The sequence below is a fragment of the Echinops telfairi genome, unplaced genomic scaffold, assembly GCF_000313985.2.
Source record: "Echinops telfairi isolate 266 unplaced genomic scaffold, ASM31398v2 ScPeMD7_7472;HRSCAF=8510, whole genome shotgun sequence".
Classification (NCBI taxonomy): Eukaryota; Metazoa; Chordata; class Mammalia; order Afrosoricida; family Tenrecidae; genus Echinops; species Echinops telfairi.
The window spans coordinates 2,500,130-2,523,249 of NW_022111376.1; the positions used below are offsets into that span (position 1 = coordinate 2,500,130).

Sequence of the window (23,120 nt, forward strand, 5' to 3'; positions counted from 1 at the left end):
TGCACACAATACGCCCAATTGCAAAATGGATGGATGTATGGATTGGGACGAGTTGTACGAGCCCCTTCAAAATGGAGTCGATGCTGACTCCTACCGCTTTCTGAGACTTCTCAGACAAGATGGCGGTTTCGAACTGCCGACAAAGTGGACAACGGGTCCCACCAGGGTTCCTCTTTCACAAGGCACGTACACACGCACACTTTTTACGTTTTTGCGCAAGGCAAAATGAGAGCCCGCAGCTGAGAACCCGCCTCGCTATGCACACAATACGCCCAATTGCAAAATGGATGGATGTATGGATTGGGATGAGTTGTACGAGCCCCAACAAAATGGAGTCGATGCTGACTCCTGCCCCTTTCTGAGACTTCTCCTCAGACAAGATGGCGGTTTCGAACTGCCGACAAAGTGGGCAACTACGGGTCCCACCAAGGTTCCTCTTTCACAAGGCACGTACACACGCACACTTTTTACGTTTTTGCGCAAGGCAAAATGAGAGGCCGCAGCTGAGAATCCGCCCGGCTATGCACACAATACGCCCAATTGCAAAATGGATGGATGTATGGATTGGGATGAGTTGTACGAGCCCCATCAAAATGGAGTCGATGCTGACTCCTACCCCTTTCTGAGACTTCTAACAAGATGGCGGTTTCAAACTGCCGACAAAGTGGACAACTACGGGTCCCACCAGGGTTCCTCTTTCACAAGGCACGTACACACGCACACTTTTTACGTTTTTGCGCAAGGCAAAATGAGAGCCCGCAGCTCAGAACCCGCCCCGCCCCCCTCCCCACCACTTTGAGATCCGGGCCTGCTTTCCCGTGAAAGCCCGCTTTCTGCCCCTCCCCCCACCCCTCCCCCACCGCCGCCACCCCCTCCCCGCCGTCCTAAGGGCCAGTCCGGACCTTGGAGAGGATGAGGCGGTCGTTGTCCGGGTTCTCAGGCTCGTCCTGCAGGTAGCGCATGGTGTGGTATAACAGCACCGACGTGATCTCGGCTGCGCTGCTGCTCGAAGTGGGGTGGCTGCGGGCCGACGGTTGGGCCGTCAACGCTCTCCCGCCCCGCCCCCCACCCCAAGCTCCCGTGCGGATGAGGGAGTGGGGACTGCGACACCCCCCTCTGGCCACGATAAGAGCCGTGTCTGAGTCCTGGACGTGCGGACCAGCTGCCTGCACCCCGTCCCCCCAGCCCCCAAAGGCAGAGGGCGAGGCGCACGGGCAGGCCCGAGCCGGGCCTCCCGGTCCCCACCTCAGAGTTCCCGCCGGCCGGCCGGCCGGCCGGCCGGCCTCCCCACCGAGCCCCCACGCGCCCACTCACCCGGCGCAGGTAGCGCGGATGGCACGGATGCGCAGGCGGTTGGCCATATCGCGCAGGACCTGCAGCGTCTCAGCGTCAGGGACCGGGGTCTCGGCCCTCGAGGAGCTGCCCTCAGCCATGCTGCCGCTCGTCAGGCTGCCTCACGGAAAATGCCGTCTAGCCGGATGTAGCTGCACATATGAGCCCCTGGCGCAGGCGCAGTCCACGTGCGCCGTGCGCCCCGAGGTTGCCCGGATGAATCTCCGCTCGACGTGCGCGCCCCCGCTTGCTTGCGCTTTCCTCTCAAGGAAGGTTCTGGAGCGGGGCGTGGCCCGACCGATGGCGGGAGCGGCTGGGAGGGGCCCCAGGTCCTCGGAAAATGGTGACTTGTGTCCTAGGAGTTGCACCTTCGTGATTGTTGGCAGAGAGATGCCAATGGTCTGAAGTGTCCAGACGAGGCCGCTCGGGGTGGGGGGTGGGGGTCTATGCGAACACGGGAGCCCCCTCGACTTCCTGTATGCTTCTTTCCCCCTGCCCCCCACCAGTGCTGGAGTGAGTTGGATTCCTCTTAAAAATGTTGCTTATTAGTGCCTTTTCTGATTAGCATCGTTCTGTCGCCTTATCTTTAGGGGTTGGAACCACGACCTATAAGCATATAGCTATATTTTAACATTGCATGCTACTGATGTGAGATGTTTTTTAAAAAAACAAACAAAAACGGCACCCCACCCCCACCCCCAGGGTCGCAAGTCGCCTTTCTCTTAGCCCGAATCCGCAGTCAGGGGGGGCGGGAGGGCAACCCAGAGTGCACAGCTGGATCGAACTGATGACCACCCAAAAGCCATTGTACTGCACCTTCTAAAGTGGATGGAAGAATGAATTGGTGTTATGTGTATTGAATCACACCTAAAGTCACTGCTAACTATAGTGGTTTTAGAATAGGTTTATCTCTAGAGGGCCCAGGCACCAGCCTTTCTGTGAGCTGGTTTCTGTGTTTCTCCTGGCACCGAAGGAAAGAAATCAGCCACATGGGGCACATATAGAATCATCCAATGATCTGAAACAGCTGAACCAAGGGGCAGAGGCACATTCTGGCTTAAGGGGTACAGAGTTTCTGTGTTTGGATGATGAAACATTTTGGAACTAGATAGTAATGGTTGCACAATGTGAATATAATTAATGTCACTTACAACTGGTTAAAATAGAAATTGTATTGGGGTTGGGCAGCTATTAGGTTGGCAGTTCAAAGCCACCAGCTGCTCTGTGGGAAAAAAGGATGAGGCGGTCTCTTCCTGTAGAGACTGGCAGTCTCAGAGACCTTAGGTAGGGTTACTATCAGTCAGGTATGACTCCATGGCAGGTTTTAAATCTTTCTGCAACAAAATTTATTTTAAACAAGGACAAAACAAGACACCCCCCCTCCCCCCAAAATCCCACTTGTCTGAGCCTCCTATCCATACATTCCCAATGCCAGGTATTCTATTCAGTGCCCTCGGAGATACCACCCTCCCTCCAAGCCTTTGGGCTTACTTTGAGCCTGAGCTGCCCTGCCTGTCCACCTTCTGGGAGTACTTGGTGTTTGTCTGGTTTTGACTTGAGCCCGCTGTCCCGAGATCCCATCATTCTCTCTGGAATTACTTCCTTGTGCTGGAGGCGCGCTTTCTCAAGGAGCTTCCAGGGAACGGTGCGTAAGAGGTTAACTAGTTGAATGTTGGAAAATGTCTTTGCTCTAAGCTTACAATGGACAGTCTAGGCGTAGAAGTGTAGCTTGGAAAATTATTTTCGCCTAGGGAATTTGAAGGCCCAACGTAACTATCTTCTAATTCCAATGCTGTTGTTGATTTTTTTTTTAAAACAAGCCACCACCACCACCTGAAGACATTCTGTTATCTGATTCTTTGTACGTGACCTGCGTGTGTTTTCGTTTTTTTTCTCCCTCCCAGCATATTGAAGATACCCATCTGTCTTCTGGAGTTCACCGATGCTGTTGAGAAGTCAGTGCATTTAAAAAGTCATGGTTTTACAGGTAATTGGTTTCCCCTTCTCCATTGGCTTTTCAGATCTTGTCTTTGTCTCTGGTGTTTGGCACCTGGGCGTCACTGGGAGGTACAAACGGTAAAGGGCTCCGCTAGTGATCAAGAGGTGGACACTTGGAACCCACCTAGAGACTTATCGCGAGACAAATCGGGTGACTTGCTTCCAAAAGGTCCCAGCCTTGAACATCCTGTGGCGCAGTTTCACTCTACACACCCGGAGCCACCGGAAGGCAGAGCCGACTCAATGGCGAATGGCGTGAGCAACAACAAACAGGTTCCAACTGCACTGGGATGGGTCTCGATGCCGGCTGACTGACTTCTATTTTCCCTCTGGGCTTTCTGGAGCTGCTTGATTTTAGGGATATGTGTCTTTCATCAATTCTGGAAAGTTCGTAGCCTCTGCGATATATCGGTCCTGACCCAGTCTCTCTGCGTTCTCACCCTGGGATGGCAGATTTTTGTGTGACCAACTTACTCCATCTTGCATCTCTTCTAAGTTTTCAAACCTTCCAATTCTCTCTTTCTCTGGGTGGCTAGGCTGCGCTCCAGGCACTTTCTTTGGTTCGATTTTGCAGTTAAATCTCTCGCGGAGGAACCTGGTAGCATAGCGGGTTCCCGGTTGGGCTGCTAACCACCAGCCGCTCCACGGGAGAAAGACCAGTCTTGCTGCTCCCGTACAGATTGGTTCTTCTTGTTAGGGACTGTTGGGTTGGTTCTGACTCAGTAGTGACCCTGCACACAAGGGAATGACCACCACCCGGTCCGTTGCCACCCCGACAACTGATGTTATGCTTAACTCCATTGTTGTCGCCTCTGTGTTCGGCCATCTTGTCAAAGATCTTCCATTTTTGCTGTCACCACCTGCTTTCTCAAGCGTGATGTCCTTTTCCAGAGATTGGTCTCTCCTGATAACACGTCCAAAGTATGTGAGACCAAGTCTCACTATCCTCGCTCCTAAGGAGCATTCTGGCTGTAATTCTTCCAAGACAGATCTGTTTAAGACAGCCCACCTAAAGATTGATAACCTTGGAAACCCACAGGCAGGGGGAGTTCTCTTCTGCCCATAAGGATTACCGTGAGTCAGAAGTGACTTGTTGGTAGTGAGTTTGAGTTCTGGAATAATCTCTCCAGCCATAGCTAAGAGGAGGGCCATATCATATCAGAGGACTTCAGAAAATTGCTGAAAAAATGGAATTAGAGGTTAATGGAATTTCCCCACAAGCATTTTGAAGCCCCCCTCATACCTCAAATATTGTGCCATCTAACTTAGGGACAGAAAGACTTGTCTGGCATCGCCATGGCCTCGCCCCATCAGTGCCTCCTGTTTTCACCCGAGTGGGAGCTGCTGACCTAATGGTTATGCTACTAATGTCCCTTGCTTTTCTTTTTAAAAGTTATTGTCATTTAACTGTTTTGTTGACACATCATTCCTGCCCTGCTTTTCTTTATAGTGGTACTGCCTGTGAGTGCATCCCTAAACAGTATCAGGCATGTGTTTTGAGCCTGTAGTTAGATTCCATAACGTTGGGCTGCTGACTGGTGTATCACCAGCCGCTCCAGGGGAGAAAGAAGAGGCGCTCTACTCCTGTCAGGAGTGACAGTCTGGGGAAGCCCCGGGGACAGTGCTCCCCTGTCCTACAGGGTTGCTAGGAGTCCACATCTACTCAATGGCAGTGGGTGTGGAGGTTCTTTGGGGAGCATGTGGTGCATAAGGATATGTTCTGTCGCTGTTTCTGGCTATTGGTGGTTGAGAACCTTAGTAACAGAAAGAGCCCACATAGGCAGCGTTAACACACATGATGGCTTGCTCAGAGCTCAGGAGACTAGCCGTCTACTTCAGGGTGCCGGCCCTGTCTGGGGGTCAGCTCTGGAAGAAGGCATATGAGTGAGCTTCATGAGCCCTGACATCGCTCCCCCTTCTCTGCTGCGTTTGCTGCCTCGGTCAACTTGCCTTCTGGCCTCAGGACATAGCTTACAGGAAGCCCAGCTTGTTAGCCTGACATCAATGGCCCATCCCCAGTAAAATTAGAACTGCAGGGAGAGAGCTTAACGTGTACAGCCCCGACTACAAGTCAGTCTTATGACCAGGCACCTGCTCCACTGTTAGTCCACATCCCTGCCAACACTTTTTCTGTCTGGGCTGTGCTAACCTGTCTCCTTGTGGTGTTCCCCTTTAGCTATAACTGGCCTGTCATGGAAGACACAGACCCTTGCAATCAATGCTGCAAAGCAAAACGTGTATGGATTGGCAAACAGGATCTTAACATGTTTAAAAGTTGTGATACCTGACGCGTATATATAAAGATGCATCAGACATCCACATGTGCGCTAAGGTGGACACTCCTATCACAGGCGTTTGGGTCAGGTCCCCCAGTCTCTGTGTGTCCCATAGCCACTTTGGGAATTTAACGAAATACAATTGGCCTTGTAAGTTCCACCTACATCCCAGTAGGAATTTAGAAAACGAAGGAAGGAAAGAGAAAGTAGAAGAAGCAGCACGCACGGAGGAGGTGGTGCTCATTGCAGTTTCAAAGAGGAAGAAGAAGGTGGCAGTACCTGATCTGGCCCCTAGGGCTCCTAGCTCCTCACTCTCCTGTGCTGGTGACAGGAAAACTCAGGTGGCTCAAGGCCACCAGGATTTGAGCTGGCTTAGAGTAGCATGTAGCCCCTGTCCCCCCGCTCTATGAGAGCAGAGCCCATGTCTGTGTGTACCCATGGTAGTCCCACAGTAGGCTCATGAATGAGCTGGTCAGAATGGAAATCTCCCTGTCCACCCTGGGAAGGGAACAGTTCCTCAAACTTTTTGCAGCCCCTTGGTATTGCTGTTCTTGGGGAGATCAGTGGGGTGGGCAGGGAGATTTACATTCTAACCCCATTGGCTAGGGCCAATGTGTTTGTTCTGTGCTTTGCAACAGCAGCTCTTTATAAAATGAGACCCACAATCGGTAAATCTTAATTGAGAAAATCAGAGAGATTCAAGCTCCAAGGGGCTGATCTGCTGGAGATGGAGGGCTCTCGAGGTTCTTCGGGAGCCAGAGTCGGGTACAGGGTGTTGTAGTGTCTGGGGCGAGTGCTGCGTGGAGGGGGACTGCTTGGATCTTGCTTCTGTGAGCAGATGCATGTCCCATGTGCCTGTGTCCAAACCTAATCCATTTGCTGATGGTTTGTTCCCACTGCAGGCAGAATGTTCACACCCACTTACAGCACTCTCCCACAGCGTCCCCTCCACCAGGGCCCTGTCACCCCACGAAGACAACCGGAAGGAGACCATCCGCCACCGCATCTTCCACCTCTTAGAGCAGCTGCGAGTGGAGAAGGGCAAGCGGGACGCCAACACCATGGATTACCTCAAACTGGTGGCCAAAGCTGACCGGCACCAGGCGCAGCAAGTCCGGCAGGTCTTTGAGAAAGTGAACCAGCGCACCTGTGCCACCATCGCCCAGATAGAACGAAGGCTCCGCCGATACCACCAACAGCTGCAGGAGCTGGAGGAGGGCAGTCAGCCCAAGAGCTCCCAGCTGAAGGCCCCCTGCAGCCAGGCCCAGTGCCAGATGCCGCCGCCCCACAACAAGGCCCACAACCCAACCAGGAAAGAGCGCCTGGCCACCAGACGGCCCAAGGTCACCCAGCCCAGCAAGCAGGGCACCCTGCAGAAGTCTGAGCAGGTTGTGCAGAAGATGAAGGAGGAGCTGGCAGAGATCAAGAAGGAGCACCTCGGCCTCCAGGTGTCCTGTGAGTGCCTCAAGGAGCAGCGCCAGGCCAACCTGCAGCTGGCACTGAAGACCCTGCAGGAGACCAACTACAGGTGAGGTGGCAGGGGGCACAGGCCAGGGCGTCGGCCTTACACCGCTCACCAGCCCAGGGCAGGTTGGCTGGGATGTGGAGGAGGTCCTCTCTGACTTCATCATGGCAGGAGGCAGTGGTGGTGCGGGGCTGGAGGAGGAGGGCAGCAGCTGAGTTCTGCCTCTGGCTCCCGTCACCTGGCTCAAAGCACAGACTGGGCATGATCCTCTCTGTCTCTGTCTCTCTCTGTCTGTCTGTCTCCCTTGTGCAGGGACTCCAGTTGGCTTTCGGTGTCGTCAGTCTAGGCCCGCCAACAGGGAAAGGGCTCCCGGACGGTTTCAGAAAGCCTCTGTGTATCCCTGGGGTCCTTCTCTGGGTGCCCTCCTTTGGTGGGGCTGCCTGTTTCTGCCCCGTGTGCACCGACGCAAGGAGCTCTCGGCAGCACCTCCGAGCCACAGCGCAGTGGCAGCTCATCAGCAGGCCACGCGCTGTCAGTTGGTCTGGGCCGCTCCGACACTGGCCCCGAGGAAGCAGATGAGTTCTGCTGGGTGAGAGGTACCTGGACATGGCAGCACCTTTTTTGTTCTCCCTTTAACACTCTGCCTTTTTCTTATCTGCTTGTCCAATAGCACTTGATGCGGTCACTGTTCCGTCTTCTTCCAACCTGCCTGTGGGCTGCTCCCCTTTCCGCCCCCTCATCCCCCCTCATTTGGCACCTTGCCTCCCCTGCTTGAGCCCCTTGTCCATGCACAACCTGGTCACACTCACATCAGTTTTTCTGTCTCAGACTCCTCCTCCACACTACAAACCAGAAGTGCTAACTCACTTGTCCCAAAGGCCCTTCTCCGGAGGCTCGTGGCAGCATGTGCTCTGGGAGAAACCCTGTCCGCTGGGCAAGTGTGTACTGGAGACATGCTTTCCCCAGTGTCTCTGCAGGCTGGGCACAGAGGGGTTTTGATGGAGGAAGAGATGGGGAGAAGAGCCAGCCCCCACCACAAGAACAGTGAGAGTCTTTGTAAGGAAATAGAGCCGAGCTCTTTGCTTCTGGCAGCTTGCTGTGTTTGTCAAGCTCAAGCAGAACACGGATAACATGAAGTTCCAGGTTCGCTGCAGCAGGTGCCTCCACACCTGGATCAGCACGGACCAGGGGAAGGTGGAGAAACTGAAGCACCCCCTACCCTCAGCTTTGGTGGTAAGGGGCTGAAATGAATTCAGCTGGCTGATGTGAGCTCTAATAAAAGTTTTTAAAATTGGGACTGAAATAGAAAAGACAGTCGAGTCTTGAGCAACGAGAGTTGGGGTGCTGATGTCCCACGCAGTGGGAGATCCACGTCTCACTTTTGACTCCTCCAGACCCAGAGACTGTTGGCCGAGGTCTTACTGGCTATGTCAACGGTCGGCGGACACCACTGGGAAAAAGCCAAGCATGCCCGCCTGCAGGAGAAGCTGCAGCCACGACGCCGGTCCTTCCCAACGCAATCTGCACACACCAAGTAGTTCACCTGTTTCAGCAAGGTTTTAACCAAGCCAGACCTGTGGTGGTCAAGGGCCAGCTGTCCCGTGTCCGTTGATGTCTTCCAAAGCCCATACTACTGTGTCCTTTCTTAGCAGTCCACAACCAGGAATGTTCTCATTGCTGTGATTCATGAGGACTGGAGTCGGAAAATACTTGCCCCCGTGACACCTGGAGTATTCTTGTGTCTCCTTCCTCCATGTGACTAAGAAGAGAGGAACGAGAAGTCCAGCCAACTCCCTCTCAGTGGGTAGTAGCCTCAGCCGGATGTCGGCTGACCCTCTTCCCAGAGATACAGGGCTGTCCTGAGAATGCTGTTTCCCAAGGGACCTCTCAACTCCTTCATTACCCTGTGAGGGTCCTGCACGGCCTCCAAGAACCACCCAATCAAGCCTGCCCCTCTCCGTGCAACACCTCTAGGTGTGTGGCTTGTGGTCTGGACCAGGAGTCCACAGCCATCACCACGCCTGCTTTGACCTCGCTCCCGGGAGCCAGAGGTCAGCACTCTGGTGGATTCCTCTCCCCTCCTCTTCTCAGCAGCCGGGGCCTGAGGCCACCTGGGCTCTTCGTGGAGGTTGCTGCCAACCCCTCCCAGCTGCCTGGGGACGCCAGGTGTTTGAATTTTGAGGTATTTCCGTCTCAGGCCTGCGTTCCTTTTCCAGCTTACTCAGACCCAGATCTCCTTTTCCCCCTCGTGCTGTGCCGCCGCTGCCCTGCCTCGAGGGAATGTTTGCCAAGCAGGTCAGTCTGGTCCTGCTTGCTGCCTCCCTCACTGTAGCCACACTCCTCCCGCCCCACCCTGCGTCTCTGCTGAAGCTTGCTGGGGGCAACTGCTGTGGGATATGGTGGATTGTTCTGGGGAGCATGATCCTCACCAATTTTACCATTCATTTCATAGGTCTGTTCTGGCTGAAGGGCCCTGGGGGTGTGGTGGTCGGTAGTTCAAGCCTACCCTTCACTCCACAGGTCAATAATGAGGCAGGCTACTTCCAAAAGGTTTGCAGTCTTGGGAACCCTAGGGAGCAGTTCTGCTCTGTCCTGCATGGTCACTCTTAGTTGGAATCCATTTGATGACAGTGTCTAGGGGAGAGAGGTCAGGGCCAGGTAGACCTGATGGGTGTTGGAGGGCCACAGCCTCGGTTCTGTCAGGGTCTCTCTGACCAGGCAGTCTGGTCCTTTTTATCTTTTCTTTCCTTTCTTCCTATTTTTTTTTTTTTACAATTTTGAATATTGTTCAACTTTTTCTCCCACTCTGTTCAGGACCTTCTGTCGGGAGCCAGACGGAGTGGTGGTAGCTGGGCACCATCTATGGTAGTTCCTCTGGTCTCAGGCTAGTGGGTGCAGTGATTTATGGGGTGCATTAGTCCTTTGGACACATTGCTTCCCTTGAGTCTTTTCTTCTTTGCCCTGGCTGAGGAGAGGCCATTAGTTGCATCTCAGATGGCCACCCCAAAACTTTTAGGACCAAAGTAGGCTGTAAAACCCTGACTTTGTGGACTGTGTGATGTCTAGCAACCTCGATGTCCCCTGAGGCTATGGACCTAAACCCTCAAGCCCAGTGACTCAGTTCCTTACGGTATTTGCTTATGGCTAAGAAGCTGGCCTAATTTTGTCCCCAAGGGCTAGACTCGATAAGGAGCTAGATCTGCTGCAAAGCCTGACTCATAAAGGGCCTGGCCTCTGTCAAATTGAGAGCTGCTTGTGGTGCTCACCTGAGCTGTCCCTGTCACTGCAGGCATGGGTGTGTAACAGGGCTCACAGCACGGAGTGTGTGTATGATTTACATTCCATAAAATGTACCATTTAAAATGTCTATTTCAGTGGGTGTAAGGAAGTCACTAATGGCACAACCATTGCCACTGTCCGTTTTTATAGCAGCTTTATTGAGAGAAAATTCACATACCATAAATGTCTCCCTTTTCACGCATACAAATCAGCGCTTTGAGTATAGGCACAGCTTTGTACAGCGATCCCCACTATCTACTTCCAGAATATTTCCATCACTTCCAAAAGGAGACCCCCACACCCATTATCAGTCACCCCACCCCACACCCTGCTGCCCCCAGCACCCGGCACCCCCCTACTCTGCTTTCTGTGGCTTTTCCCTGTGATAAGCGGTTTTCATGGAATAAGACTGACACGGCGGCTGGGGATGTGTGTGGAATTGAACCAGTCTTTCAGAGGGGATTCTCGACCATCTCTAGTGGAGAACGCTGTTTGTAAGCTGTTACCAAAAACTGTGTATAAAATATATATATATGAATATTGGGTGGGGGGATGAGTAAATGGCATGCAGCGGGGGGTGGGGGGGAGGGCCTCCTAGGAACCCTGGGGAAGAAGGTAGGGCTTTGCTGGCTACAGAAAGGTCACCATCAGCACAAACTCGGGGCAAGGGGCTGAAGGGGTGTTCCTTTGTCTTTATCTCCCAAGACAACAGCTGATGGCGGAACAGGCGAACAACCACCTGCAGGGCTACCTGGATGAGGTTTACTACCTCAAACATACTCTAGCCTCCACCGAGGAGAAAATGGCCTACCTGTCCTATGAGAGAGCCAAGGAGATTTGGGTGAGAACCCCGGGGGGGGGGGGGGGGGGAGAGAATGTGGGCCTGTCTGTGGTGAGACAGGGAAGTCTGATAGTCCAAGAAGCAAAACCAGGGAACTCTGAGCTTGTGGGGCCCAACCTTTAAGCCCACACACTACTCCCTGCCACTTAGCTTGGGCATCTGCGGTCATTCAGGAAGGCTGTTCTTGTAATCAAGGTGGCCTCAGTTCAATGGGTCGGGGGAGTGTCCTTTGAAAACTGTGCCTTCCGCCCTTAACTGCCTGGCTGACAGCAGGCTCTCTCTCAGCGCTGGGAGATACTGGGTGCGAGAGTTAGTCCCTCAATCTTGGCAGGGCATGTTGGAGGAGCTTGCATGATTCTGACGGGGGAAGTAAGTATGTTTGTGGGTCTGTCACCTGCAGGAGGTCATGGAGACGTTCCAGAGCCGGGTCACTAAGCTGGAGAGCCTCCAGCAGGTGGCCCAGAAGGAGCTAGCGAAGCAGTTCTGGAGCCGGCCAAGGGAGTTCCTGCTCAAGTTCATCAGCCTGCTCCTCACTCTGGCCACCATCCTCTTGGTCTGCATCTCCACCATGTGCGCTTTCCCCTGGCCCTTCTTCAAGACGCGCCTGCGCATGTGCGTCTCCCTCGTACTCATAGGGCTCGGGGTGCTGATTTGGCAGAAGCGGCATGCCATCCCTACCGCTGACTGGCAGGCTTGGGTTGCCTCTAAGTGGAGACTCTATACCAGGGACCCCAAGCCTCTCGCAGAAGGAACGTAGAGTCTGGAAAGACCGCAGGCAGGACTTGTCTTTTGCTGGGTGTTGAGGGTCTCCCCCACCTCCACGCCCCCAAGAGTTCAGCTGCAGCCCCTTTCTGAGTCCATAGCCCCGGCCCGCTGAGAGCCTCCCAATTGCGCCGGCTCCCCAACATTCAGGCTCCCCTCAAAGGACTGGGGATGATTAAAGTCCATGAAGTGCAGAGTTTCAGTCTTTTCCTGCCCACGCTTCACCCCCCTGCAAAACCAGTGACTGGCCAGGCACCCCAAACTGCCCAGTCACTTGGAGGACCTGTTTACAGGTGGGGGAGGCCAAGAGAAACTATGCTTATTTCTCAGGGGAGGGGGGGAAGACCGAACCCCTGGGGAGACTTAGGCAGGCGACACAGAAGAGACAGATGAGGCCTCTGTTCTGGAAGTGCTAGAGAGTTCGGAGCTGTCATCCACCTTCTTGCCGAAAAGCTGCAAGATGCAGTTCCGGAACTGCGAGGACAGAGAGCTGTAGTTAGGGGGCGGGGAGCCAGCCTGGAGGGTCATCAAGATGGAACAGACACAGTAGCCACAACTGAGATGAAAACAACCCAACCCAGCTCAGTGACGCTCGATAAGGTGTCTGAGATTGGCTGTCTGTCTGACAGCCTCATCTTTCTTTCACATGGTGGCTTCTGGATTTGAACCACACCAATCCTGAAGGCGGTAGCTCAGCCCCCAAAGAATGGCCTTGCAGACGGCACAGGGCAGCAGCATGTTGCTCTGTTGTTAGGAAAGTTGCTGTGAATCACAGCCACATTTGGTGCTCAGGCTGGTGGTGGGCTTAGTTAAGTGTCCCCTAGTGACCTCAGACCTTCGGTGCCCTCAGTCAGAAGCCCAGGTAGAGACAGGACCAGGGCATAGGTGATTCCTGGCATTCCCAGATGACCAGGCACCTGCCGGGAGGGTAGGGGGTGGGCAGTGTCACACTGCGGGACCATTCCCCGAAGATTGGAAAGAGCCTCTGGCTTTTCTAGTCTAGTTCATTCATCTAGGGTGCAAGATGGGGACTAGCGTCAGCACCTATGTCATCTCTTCAGCCCGCAGAGCCTCTCCTAGACGGAAAGCAGGCCATCAAGCCAAGGACCAAGCACCCCGTATGTGCCCAGTCACATGCTTAACTCTTTCAAGCCCATGTCCTGCAAGATCTGATCAGCCTCCCCCTTTCCTTGTCAAAGACATGATCCAAGTGGGGCAGTCCATGGCAGTACCTACCTGTCGGTTCATAAAGACATAGATGACGGGGTTATAGATAGTGGCACTTTTGGCAAAGTAAGCTGGCAAGGCTGCCATCAGAGGGTGGAATGAGTAGCCAGGGTGGGCAGCGGCGAAGCACGCGAAGATGGTGTAGGGCCCCCAACAGAGGCAGTAGGCAAAGATCATCACCATCACCATGCGTGTCACCTCCTTCTCAGCTTTCTGGGTAGACTCCGATTCTTTCTGCTGCTTTGCCACCTGCAGGGGAAATGTAGCCATGCCCAGCCACAAGCAGCTGTGAGGCAGGGAGAGGTGGCCAGGGAGAAGAGACAGCCTGTGGGCCACTCCTATTCCCCGTCCGCCACCTCTTGGGTGTATCCCAGGTTTTATTGCTGAAGTTGGCCAGTGTAGCCTTCCACTAAGCTCGCTGGCATTGCAGGAAGGGGCCCACAGCAGGGGAGTCCTGAGTGGAGAGTGGCCAGCAGCCCCCAGGAGTTTGTTCAGAGGAGGGCTGGCTGCTGGCAAGGTCACACCCACTCCTTTCCCTGGAGGCAGCGACAAGCACAGTGAGCCAAGCCATGCCTGCCCAACTCCTGTGCTCTGAGAGAAAGAGGTGCTGGGCAGAGGGGCCAGCCAGCAGGAAGGCAGAGGACGGGAGCTTGGGAGTACAGGGATGGGCCAGGGTCGGGCTCCAGGGAACAAGGGTGTGAGAGCACAGGCTGATCTGACTGGGTGCCCGCAGCGGCATGGGAAGTGTGCTCCCACCCCAAAGGGGAGGAGAGTGATAAAGGGACAGTACAGAGTAGGTAGCACCCCAGGGCCCAGCCTCATTGCTGGCCTTTCTCTGGGGGCAGGCTGCGGGAGCAAGAGTGAGTCTGGGTGAGCAGCGCCATGGGTCCGTTAAATTTTAGGTGTCATTTACCTGATCTGGTCAGCACCTGGAAGTCCCTGGGAAATGGGCTTTGCCACTGAGGGTGGTGGCAAGGGAACCAGCCGGGCCCCTGCAGATGGCCATATCTCCAGGGAACCGTCAAGAGTCTTGCGGGACTGGGGGTGGTGCACTTACTGCTCGGATGGCCAGCCACACTTGGAGGTAGCACAGCACGATGATGCTGAGGGGGATGATGCAGCATGTGATCATGAGGACGATCATGTAGGATCGCACCCCGGGGTACGAGCTGCCGCTGAACACATCCGGACCGCACGAGGTCTTCAGGCCGTGGGGCCAGTACCTGCGGGCAGGGACCTGACTGAGGCAGCCACAGTACGGGGCTCTATGTGCTAAGTCTGTGCCCCTTTGTAGGTCTCATCCCCTTTTAGATTGCAAACGCCAGGGACATTGGGGACAGCCATGTCCCCTCTCCACAAAGATCTCTTGCTTCTGGAGGCTGCTCCCTGCTAGAGCTCTGTCCCTGGGGGCTACTGGAGACACTTCCATGTGGCCATGAAGCCCTCCTCTCGGTGGCCAGAGGGGACATGGACATTAGGTTCTACCTGAAATGGCTCATTCAGTCTATGACATCTAACCAGTAACTTCATGTCTGAGGGGTGCTCTCGTTCCCGATGTCCCTGGCACACCTCAATAATGATTGGCTACAGTGGGTCTCAAGTCTCTCCAGCAACCTCCTGGCTTCTGTTCTTGTCAGCATCCTGGACACCACACCCTGGTGGGCTCTCAGGCAGAGCTGGGCCCGTCTCCTCACAGCATGCAGAGGCTCAGAGACAGGCCACGATGCTCTCCAAAGTCAGAGTGACTCCCCAAATGACCCCTTGCCCTCAGCTCCCCACTGGGGCACCTGCACCCTTACCTGCTCCAACCAAAGATGGGCGGGGCCGTCCAGATGGCAGACCAGACCCAGGAGAATGTGATCCCCACGATGGCCAGCTTGGCGTCAAATCTCACATTGCCGAAGGGTTTGCAGACCACCAGCCATCGCTCCCAAGAAATAATGGCCAGTGACCAGAGGCCTGTGATCCCTGTGGGGGGAGCAGACTGGGTTAAAAGGTCACCCCAAGCCTCCAAGGTCATCCCATCTCTTTGGGGCTACTGGCCTGAGAAACTCACCAGGGAGAACATGTTCGCGATTGTGTTGGGCTGGGGATTGACTGATGGCCCCGTGGGCACTCAGTGGCTGTGGGGACTCTACCTTTTTACCTAGTTCTTTCCTGTGTCTGGACCCCACCCCTTTCCTCCCCCACTGACCCCTGCTCGCTCTTTCCCCTTCATCCAGGAAGGTTTTTCTGGAACAGGAGACCAACGGCCACACACCAACTACAAGAATGGAGAGAAGGAGGAAAGCAGGAGGGAGGGGGAGAAACCATCAGGTAGCCTGCTGCCTCTGCACCTTCTCACCCTTTGGCCACCAGCCAAGGACATCTTGGTTCACACTGGCCTCTAATCAAAGTGAAACATTTGCTTCCCTGGTGAAAGTATGCGACAGAGCACAGCACCTGCACCCCACCACTGATGGACATCTCAGATAAGATAATTGAAATGTCAGTAGGCGGCACACCTACTGCCCCTAAATCAGAACCAAACTCACTGCCACGGGTGGATTTGATTCCTAGTGACTGAGAAGAAGTTCCCCTGTGGGTTTCCCACACTGTAACTTTTTTTAAGTCATTTTATTGGTGGTTCATACGACTCATCACAATCCAGATATACATCAATTGTGTAAAGCACATTCGTATATTCATTGCCATCATCACTCTCAAAACATTTACTCTTCACTTAAGCCCTTGGCATCAGCTCCTCATTTTTCCCCCTCCCTCCCCGTTTCCCCCTCCCTCACGAACCCTTGATAATTTAAAAATTATTATGTTGTCATATCTTACACTGTATGATGTCTCCCTTCACCCACTTTTCTGTTGTCCATCCCCCAGGGAGGAGATTATATGTAGACCCTTGTAATCGGTTCCCCCTTTCCACCCCACCCTCCCTCCAGCCTCACAGTATCACCACTCTTGGCACTGGTCCTGAAGGGATCTTCTGTTCTGGATTCCCTGTGTTCCCAGTTCCTATCTATACCAGTGTGCATCCTCTGGTCTAGTCAAATTTGTAAGGTAGAATTGGGATCATGATAGTCGGGGAGGAGAAAGCATTTAGGAGCTAGAAGAAAGTTTTATGTTTCACCATTGCTACACTGCACCTTGACTGGCTCACCTCCACTCCGCAACCCTTCTGTAAAGGGATGTCCAGTTGCCAACGGATGGGTCTTGGGTCCTCAATCTGAATTCCCCCTCATTCACAATGATAGGATTTTTTTGTTCTTTGATGTCTGATACTTCATCTCTTCGACACCTCATGATCACACAGGCTGGTGTGCTTCTTCCATGTGGGCTTTGTTGCTTCTCAGCTAGATGGCCACTTGTTTACCTTTAAACCTTTAAGACCCCAGATGCTATATCTTTTGATAGCCGGGCACCATCAGCTTTCTTCACCATATTTGCTTATGCACCCGCTTTGTCTTCAGCGATCATATATGGGAGGTGAGCACACAGTGATATTCACTCTTTGATGCCTGATAACTGATCACTTCGGCACCTTGTGATCACACAGGTTGGTATGCTTCTTCTATGTGGGCTTTGTTACTTCTGAGCTAGATAGCTGCTTGTTTACCTTCAAGCCTTTAAGACCCCAGAAGCTATATCTTTTGATAGCTGGACACCATCAGCTTTCTTCACCACATTTGCTTATGCACCCGCTTTGTCTTCAGTGATCATGTCGGGAAGGTGAGCATCATGGAATGCCAGTTTAAAAGAACAAAGTGTTCTGGCATTGAGGGAGTACTTGAGTAGAGGCCCAACGTCCATCTGCTACCTTAATACTAAATCTATCAATGTATGCACATAGATCTATTTCCCCATCCTCATATAAATATATTTACATATATACATGCCTTTATTTAGACCTCTATAAATGCCCTTTGCCTCCTAGCTCCTTCCTCTATTTCCTTTTACTTTCCTCTTGTCCCACTATCATGCTCAACCTTCATTTGGGTTTCAATAATTCCTCTCAGTTACATTACCCCCGATCACGCCCTATCAGGCCTCCTATACCCTCCTCGCCACCTATTTGGATCACTTTTTGTTCCCTTGTCCCTGGGTTTGTTAATACCACTTCCTTTCCCCCAAACTTCTCTCCCTTGTCCCCCTGGAACCATCAGTCCCATTGTTTTCTCCTCCAGATTGTTCATCCAGCCTATCTTATTTAGACAGCCCTGCACACTGTTAACTCTTTATGGGAGCAGAAAGTATTGTCTTTCTCCCTTGAAGAGCCTGCCCCTTTCAAATTGCTGACTTTGAGGTCAGCAGCCCAATGTGTCATTCACTAGGCTACCATTAGCTCAATCACTGCCATCAAACCAATTCTGACTCCCCCAGCCCCCCCCCCCATTATTGAACACTTTGGCAAAAAACTGCATTACCAATATTTTTACTGTGGGAAAAAGATATATGACAAAATAGAAATAGAAATCTTGCTCATTTTTCTGAATAATTCCTGATAAAAACTTTGTACGAGTACTCTTGGTGAGGAGTCCTGGTGATATAATGGGTTAGGTGCTGCACTGCACAGCACAAAGTCAGCAGTTCGAAGCCATCACCTGCTTCATGGGAGAAAGTTACAGCCTCGGAAACCCACAGGGGCAGTTCTACTGTGTCCTGCGAGGCTGCCAGGAGTCGGCAGCGTGTTGGTTCAGTGTGCTGCTCGGTGTTCCCACCAGGCATTTGCTGCCATCCAGGGACATGCTGGCCCAGAGACAGGTAGGAGCAGGAGACGTGGGGACTTTCAGGAAAGGACATGTGACAGCTGAGACCACCTTGAGACTGGACTTTCTGGCCCCCGCCTTCCTTGGGTGCTCCCACTCTGTACTTTGCAGGGAGTGCAGGACTTCAAGCAAGTGCAGGCCAGAAATATTCAAGTTAGAGCCCCGCCTCCTTCGCAGGGTGTGGGAGGGTTCAATGAGTTCATTGAGTTTGCCCAGCAGCCCCCTGAGATGGACACTGGTGTCCTGGTTTTATAGGGGAAACTACAGCATGCCACCCCTGCTGCAAAGAGTTGGAATTGGAGGTCAGTGTGGGCTACAGTGAGCTGGGGGCCGACAACCCAGGCAGCCACATGAAGCACGTACACTCAGGTTGCTTCCTAATGGCCACAGAGCCCAGGGACTGGCAGGACATCTAAACGTTCACTGTCAAGAAGCTTCTCCGAGGTTCTGCCTCCCTTCCTCTCCCTTTTGGGGTCTAAGATGCTCAGCCTAGCCTTCCACTTCTAGCTTCTTCCAGGGTCTCCTACCAGATAAAGTCCCAGTTTCTTAGCGTGGACACCCCAGGCTTCCGAGGCTGGACCAGACCACCCAGTGCTCTCTTACCACAGAGGGAGACGGTATAGCCCTCCAGGACACACAGAGGGTGGCCAAACACGAAGTAGCCATAGATCTGGTTCACCACGCTGATGGTGCTGGCGATGATGGTCTCTGCCAGGTCAGCCACCGCCAGGTTCACCAGGATCCAGTTCAGAGGGTGGCGCAGCTTCTTGAACCTCATGGTGGCCACCAACACGAGCCCGTTGGTGAAGACAGAGGCAAAGACCACGAAGATCATCCAGGTGCTGGTGAGGTGGTACACCCACGGTGGGGCGATGTGGTAGTTGGGACCTTCAAAGGGGCCTAGAGCCAGGAGGGCAGAGGAGAGAGCGGGCAGGGCCATCAGGATGGGGCTGGGGAGCATCTGTGAACGGACGCACCAGCCGGCACTCTGCAAACTTTCCCACCCGCAGGCCACGTCTCTCTGGGGCTGCATCTCTGCTCCCAAAGGACGCTGCCCTTCCGTGGGCTGGCCAAGTGCCCCATCTACAGGCCACTGCACCTCCATCGTATACTCCCTTGTGGAGGAGGCACACTTTTCACCACTGCCATTTCTTATTTTGCAATCACCACCAAACTTGGTCACTACCCTAAACAGAAACTCTGTGGCCCTTCAATGGTATTTGCCCATCTCCCTCTCCTCAGCTGCTGCAAACCCAACCCAATCCAACCCAACCCACTGCCATCAAGTTGATGCCAACTCATAGCAACCCTACAGGACCGGGTAGAACTGCCCCTGTGGGCTTCTGCGAATAACTTTACAGGAGTAGAAAGCCCCGTCTTTCTCCCATGGAACAACTGGTGATTTTGAACTGCTAACCTTGTGGAGTGCAGCCCAATATGCATCACTCTGTCTATGCATTCGCCTGTTCACGGGCTTTCTTAGAAGTGGCACCATACAACATGTTGGCAAGATTCATTCAGGTTGCAGCATGTGCCAGGACTTCTGTTCTCTGAGAACTGAGCAACATGCCCTCGCGTGGCCTGATCAAGTCTCCTACTGAGGGCCCTGGTGGAAATAGTCTTAGGAGTGGCATTGCTGGGCCATGTGGTCATTCTATGGTTAGCTTTGTAAGCAACTGCCAACCTTTTTGCTCCCACAACCACTATGCTGTTTTACAATCCTAGCTCTGTGCACACGGGGTTTGACTTCTCCACAGCCTCGCCAACACTTGTCATTTCCTGTCTGCCCCAGACTGCCCATCTGTTTGGGATTAGATGGTGTCCCCTAGCCCACACCTGTGGGTGTAATTCTGTTGGGACATCGGGTTTTCTTTGTCACCTTAATCAGATTACAGCTGAATACGGAGGGGTCAAAAGCTAAGCACTTCTAAGTTATAAAAAGAGCAGATTAGATTTCGAGGCACATGCGCGGGCCCTGTAGGGATTGCCAAGGAAGCAGAGAACACTCAGGGCTCCAGACAAGGCAACATTGGTTTGCACTTGGATCCTGAGTCTAGACCTGTGAGAAAGCAAGTCTGCTCTCCAATGCCTCCCCCTGGTGGCCTTTCTGTGAAGACTCAGATGCCATCCCTAGGTCACCACAGACATTGAAGGGGTCTCATTGACTCCCAATCACACCAGGGAAGGTGGAGCAATTTACAGTCAGCACACCACAACCCTCGCTGCCAGTTGCCAGTCCCCACATAGCCGCTGACATCCCCCTGGCTAGTGGGATGTTTTCAGATGCCCTAAACTGGCTGCTAATCTAAGGGCTCCAGTCAGCTCTATATAGGGAACTACTTTCCATGCCCCTGATCACGGCAGCACTGCTTACAGCAGTGACACCCACTCAAGTGCCCATCCACAGACGAAGGGCAAACACCAGGGGGGGTCTACCGGGGGCTCGACATTTCATGCTTTGTGAAATCGGTGTGTAATCTCACTTCGGTGGCCGATTACAATAGAGACCAGGGGCGGGGAGGACAATGAAGAAAATGGGAACCAGGGCGTGGTGGTGCCCACACAAGGGGTGAGTGCAATTCACTTGGGTGCGTGAACAAGGAAGGACGGAAAGAGGAAGGCCCTCAATGACATGCGCGGACACAGGCTACAGCACTAGGCTCCAACATAAGGATTGTGAGGGTGGCGCAGGACCTGGCGGTGTTTCCAAGGGGGCTTAGGCTTGAGGAGAGGCCGCCAGGGTATCCTTGTCTGCACCCTGAAGGGCTGGTAACCCCTAGGGCCCTCCCTCCAGGAGCTTCCCCTCAGTATGCGTTCTGGGGTGGGGACGCCCATGTGGTTTGATATTTGGAAATTGCCTCATCTGATCCGTGGAACTGGGGTAGGGGTGGGATGGAGAGAAACCCGAGGCCCTCAGGCCCCTGGGTCGGCCATCGCTGCAGACTCACCTCTGGTGCTGGTGCTGTTGGTGTACACGAAAATGCTAGTGCGGGTGCTGCCCTCATAGGTGTCCTGCAGTTGCCCACCTGTGAGCCTGTGCGCGCCCCACCGCTGGGCCATGGCTCTGACAGCCCTGTCCCTGGTGCCCACAGCCCTGATGCTCTGTCTGGGGGGGTCATGGTACTTTATACCAGCCTGCGGGATCAACCAGGGCCTCCTCACCTTAAAAGCTCCCCAAACCCTTCACCCTCTGATCTCTTAATTGGGCCTGGACTTAGGCCTCCTGGTTTCTAAGGCGAGCGAGTGGACAAGGGCAGCTCAGGGGGATTGGGCTTCCTTAGCTTCCCGCCGTGTCCTGTGTGCTCTTAGGTCTGTGGAGCCAAGGAGTAGGATATTCAGGCCAACCCCAACTTGGCCTTTCCCATCTGGTTCTCCTTGGGAAGGTCTCCCCAGGCTCAGCCTGTCAGGGTCCCTCCTCAGTTCAACCAGGCTTTGCTGGATGGGTCAGGAGGGGACTCAGTGGCGAGTCCAGGTGGTGTGGTCACCAGGTTGCTTGTCCAGGCTCGGGTGCCAGCCCCCAGGGTGGCCACAGTATCTGGAGTCGCCCTCCAGCAGAGGTCATGACCTTTTTATAGGAGACTCAGGCCAGAACCCTAAAATTACCCTTCACAAAGCAAGCCATACCGAATATTCTGGATATGCCGCCTCTCTGCCTGCCCTCTTCTTCCATGGCAGTCTGGCTTCTGCTGGCGCTGTTCTTGGCAGGAATGCCCGGGGCCTGACAACTGCCTGAGTCCACAACCTGGCACCCATTGCCTCTCGTGGCCACCAGCTGCCTTTAGGAACATCTCTGGGTTGGCCCTAAAGCTCAATAAAAAGCAAATCAAAGACGGTGGTCTTGGTGTCACCATTCTCCCAGCTAGCAGCCCTCAGGACCCTGATGCATGGCCAGGGGCTCCCCCTGTGATAGGACAGAGAAGCCGGCTGTCTAGCGAGCGTGCTGTGGGCTCACTGACAGGTGAGGGAACCCTGTTGGCATAGTGGGTGATGTATTGAGCTGCTAACAGCTCAGTCAGCAGTTCGAAACCACCAGCCGCTCCACAGGAGAGAGATAAGGCTTTCTACTCCCATAAAAAGTTCATCTCGAAAACCCCCAGGGACAGTTCTCCTCGGTCCTAGAGGGTCACTAGGAGTCGGCATGGACTCGATGTCAATATGCAGAGTGGGTTGTGTGTAGGCTGCCAGCCCCAAGGCCAGTAGTTTGAACCCATGGAAGAAAGACAAACCGCTCTCCTCCTGTAAAGATGGACAGCCTATGGGGCAGCTGGGAGTCAGAATGGACTCAATGACAGGCGGTTGGCACACCTGGACGATGATTCAAAGGTCCTATGACTTCCAAGGAGAGACTTGCAGAAGGCCATTCTCAAAAGTCAAGCTCCAAATCGCTGCCATTGAGTGGATTCTGACTTCTAGTGACTCTTGAAGACAGGGTAAACTTGCCCCTGGGGGCTGCCGGCCCCCTAACACTACAGGAATAGAATGCTTGGCCAAGTAGGGGGCAGCAAAAAAGAGGCCGGTCCTCCAGGAGATGGATGGACATGGAGGCTGCAAACCATGGGTTCAACCAGCACCGTTGTGAGGCTGGTGCGGGACTGGGCATGCTGGGGTTGGGACTGGTTGGTGAGTCTTCACAACAGCAGCACAGAAGTCCTAACACTTGTTCCTGTGAATGTAACTGTTTGGTACTCGATTTTCCCCCGCCTGTTAACAAGGTCACACCAGAGCATAGTGGATCTCCTGCGAGTGGCATCTCATAATGGAGAGAGCAGACCCAGAACTGCTGCACATGGGGAGGTCAGCGATCAGACACAGAGAGACACCCCTTGGAAGGCAGACACCAGGAAATGGAAATATCCAGAATAGGCAATCGTGGTGACCAGGGTCTGGGGGTGGGGGGTGGGGTGGGTGCAGTGAGATGGTGGCACCGGCGGCCGCATTGTGGGTTTTATGGGCTATTACATTAAGTGCCATGAAACATCTTGCCTTTAAAAAAAATCATTTTATTGGTGGCTCATACAATTCTTATCACAACCCATATATCGATCAATTGTATCAAGTACATTTGTACATTCTTCGCCCTCATCATTCTCAAAACATTTGCTCTTCACTTAAGCCCTTGGCATCAGGTCCTCATTTCCCCCCCTCCCTTTCCGCTGCCCCCTCCCTCATGAACCCTTGAT

The 23,120-nt window shown here is 53.6% G+C and overlaps 3 protein-coding genes across 3 annotated transcripts in view; 1 reads left to right on the forward strand and 2 right to left on the reverse strand.

The window, feature by feature from the left end:
* TKTL1 (transketolase like 1) overlaps nucleotides 1-1,433 on the reverse strand; it is a 17,109-nt gene extending 15,676 nt beyond the window's left edge. Inside the window, exons 1-2 of the mRNA XM_004717595.2 lie at nucleotides 1,315-1,433; nucleotides 903-1,020 (exon numbers count right to left, since the gene is read on the reverse strand). Of these exons, the coding sequence (XP_004717652.1) occupies nucleotides 903-1,020; nucleotides 1,315-1,433 (237 nt within the window). The remainder of the gene's footprint in view (nucleotides 1-902; nucleotides 1,021-1,314) is intronic.
* A 2,100-nt stretch (nucleotides 1,434-3,533) lies between these two features.
* On the forward strand, nucleotides 3,534-12,128 carry TEX28 (testis expressed 28). The gene is made up of 4 exons (XM_045285481.1): nucleotides 3,534-3,603; nucleotides 6,509-7,134; nucleotides 11,056-11,191; nucleotides 11,592-12,128. The coding sequence occupies exons 1-4, from the start codon at nucleotides 3,574-3,576 to the stop codon at nucleotides 11,946-11,948; spliced, it is 1,149 nt and encodes a 382-aa protein (XP_045141416.1). The 5' UTR covers nucleotides 3,534-3,573; the 3' UTR covers nucleotides 11,949-12,128.
* Nucleotides 12,129-12,316: 188 nt separating this feature from the next.
* LOC101651646 (opsin 1, long wave sensitive) lies at nucleotides 12,317-21,000 on the reverse strand. The gene is made up of 6 exons (XM_004717562.2): nucleotides 20,889-21,000; nucleotides 18,544-18,840; nucleotides 14,980-15,148; nucleotides 14,238-14,403; nucleotides 13,190-13,429; nucleotides 12,317-12,427 (listed from the first exon to the last, which is right to left on the reverse strand). The coding sequence occupies exons 1-6, from the start codon at nucleotides 20,998-21,000 to the stop codon at nucleotides 12,317-12,319; spliced, it is 1,095 nt and encodes a 364-aa protein (XP_004717619.1).
* Nucleotides 21,001-23,120: the final 2,120 nt, after the last annotated feature.

What these genes read in the sequence shown, in the direction of transcription:
- TEX28 (XM_045285481.1), top strand. Translation starts at nt 3,574, where the DNA reads ATGGCGAATGGCGTGAGCAACAACAAACAG. An exon ending in CTGCAGGAGACCAACTACAG is followed by an intron (nt 7,135 to 11,055) that starts GTGAGGTGGCAG and finishes TTATCTCCCAAG; the next exon opens with ACAACAGCTGATGGCGGAAC. An exon ending in AGAGAGCCAAGGAGATTTGG is followed by an intron (nt 11,192 to 11,591) that starts GTGAGAACCCCG and finishes TGTCACCTGCAG; the next exon opens with GAGGTCATGGAGACGTTCCA.
- LOC101651646 (XM_004717562.2), bottom strand. Translation starts at nt 21,000, where the DNA reads ATGGCCCAGCGGTGGGGCGCGCACAGGCTCACAGGTGGGCAACTGCAG. An exon ending in CTATACCGTCTCCCTCTGTG is followed by an intron (nt 15,149 to 18,543) that starts GTAAGAGAGCAC and finishes CTCCCCCCACAG; the next exon opens with GGATCACAGGCCTCTGGTCA. An exon ending in TGTGGCTGGCCATCCGAGCA is followed by an intron (nt 13,430 to 14,237) that starts GTAAGTGCACCA and finishes TTTCCCCTGCAG; the next exon opens with GTGGCAAAGCAGCAGAAAGA.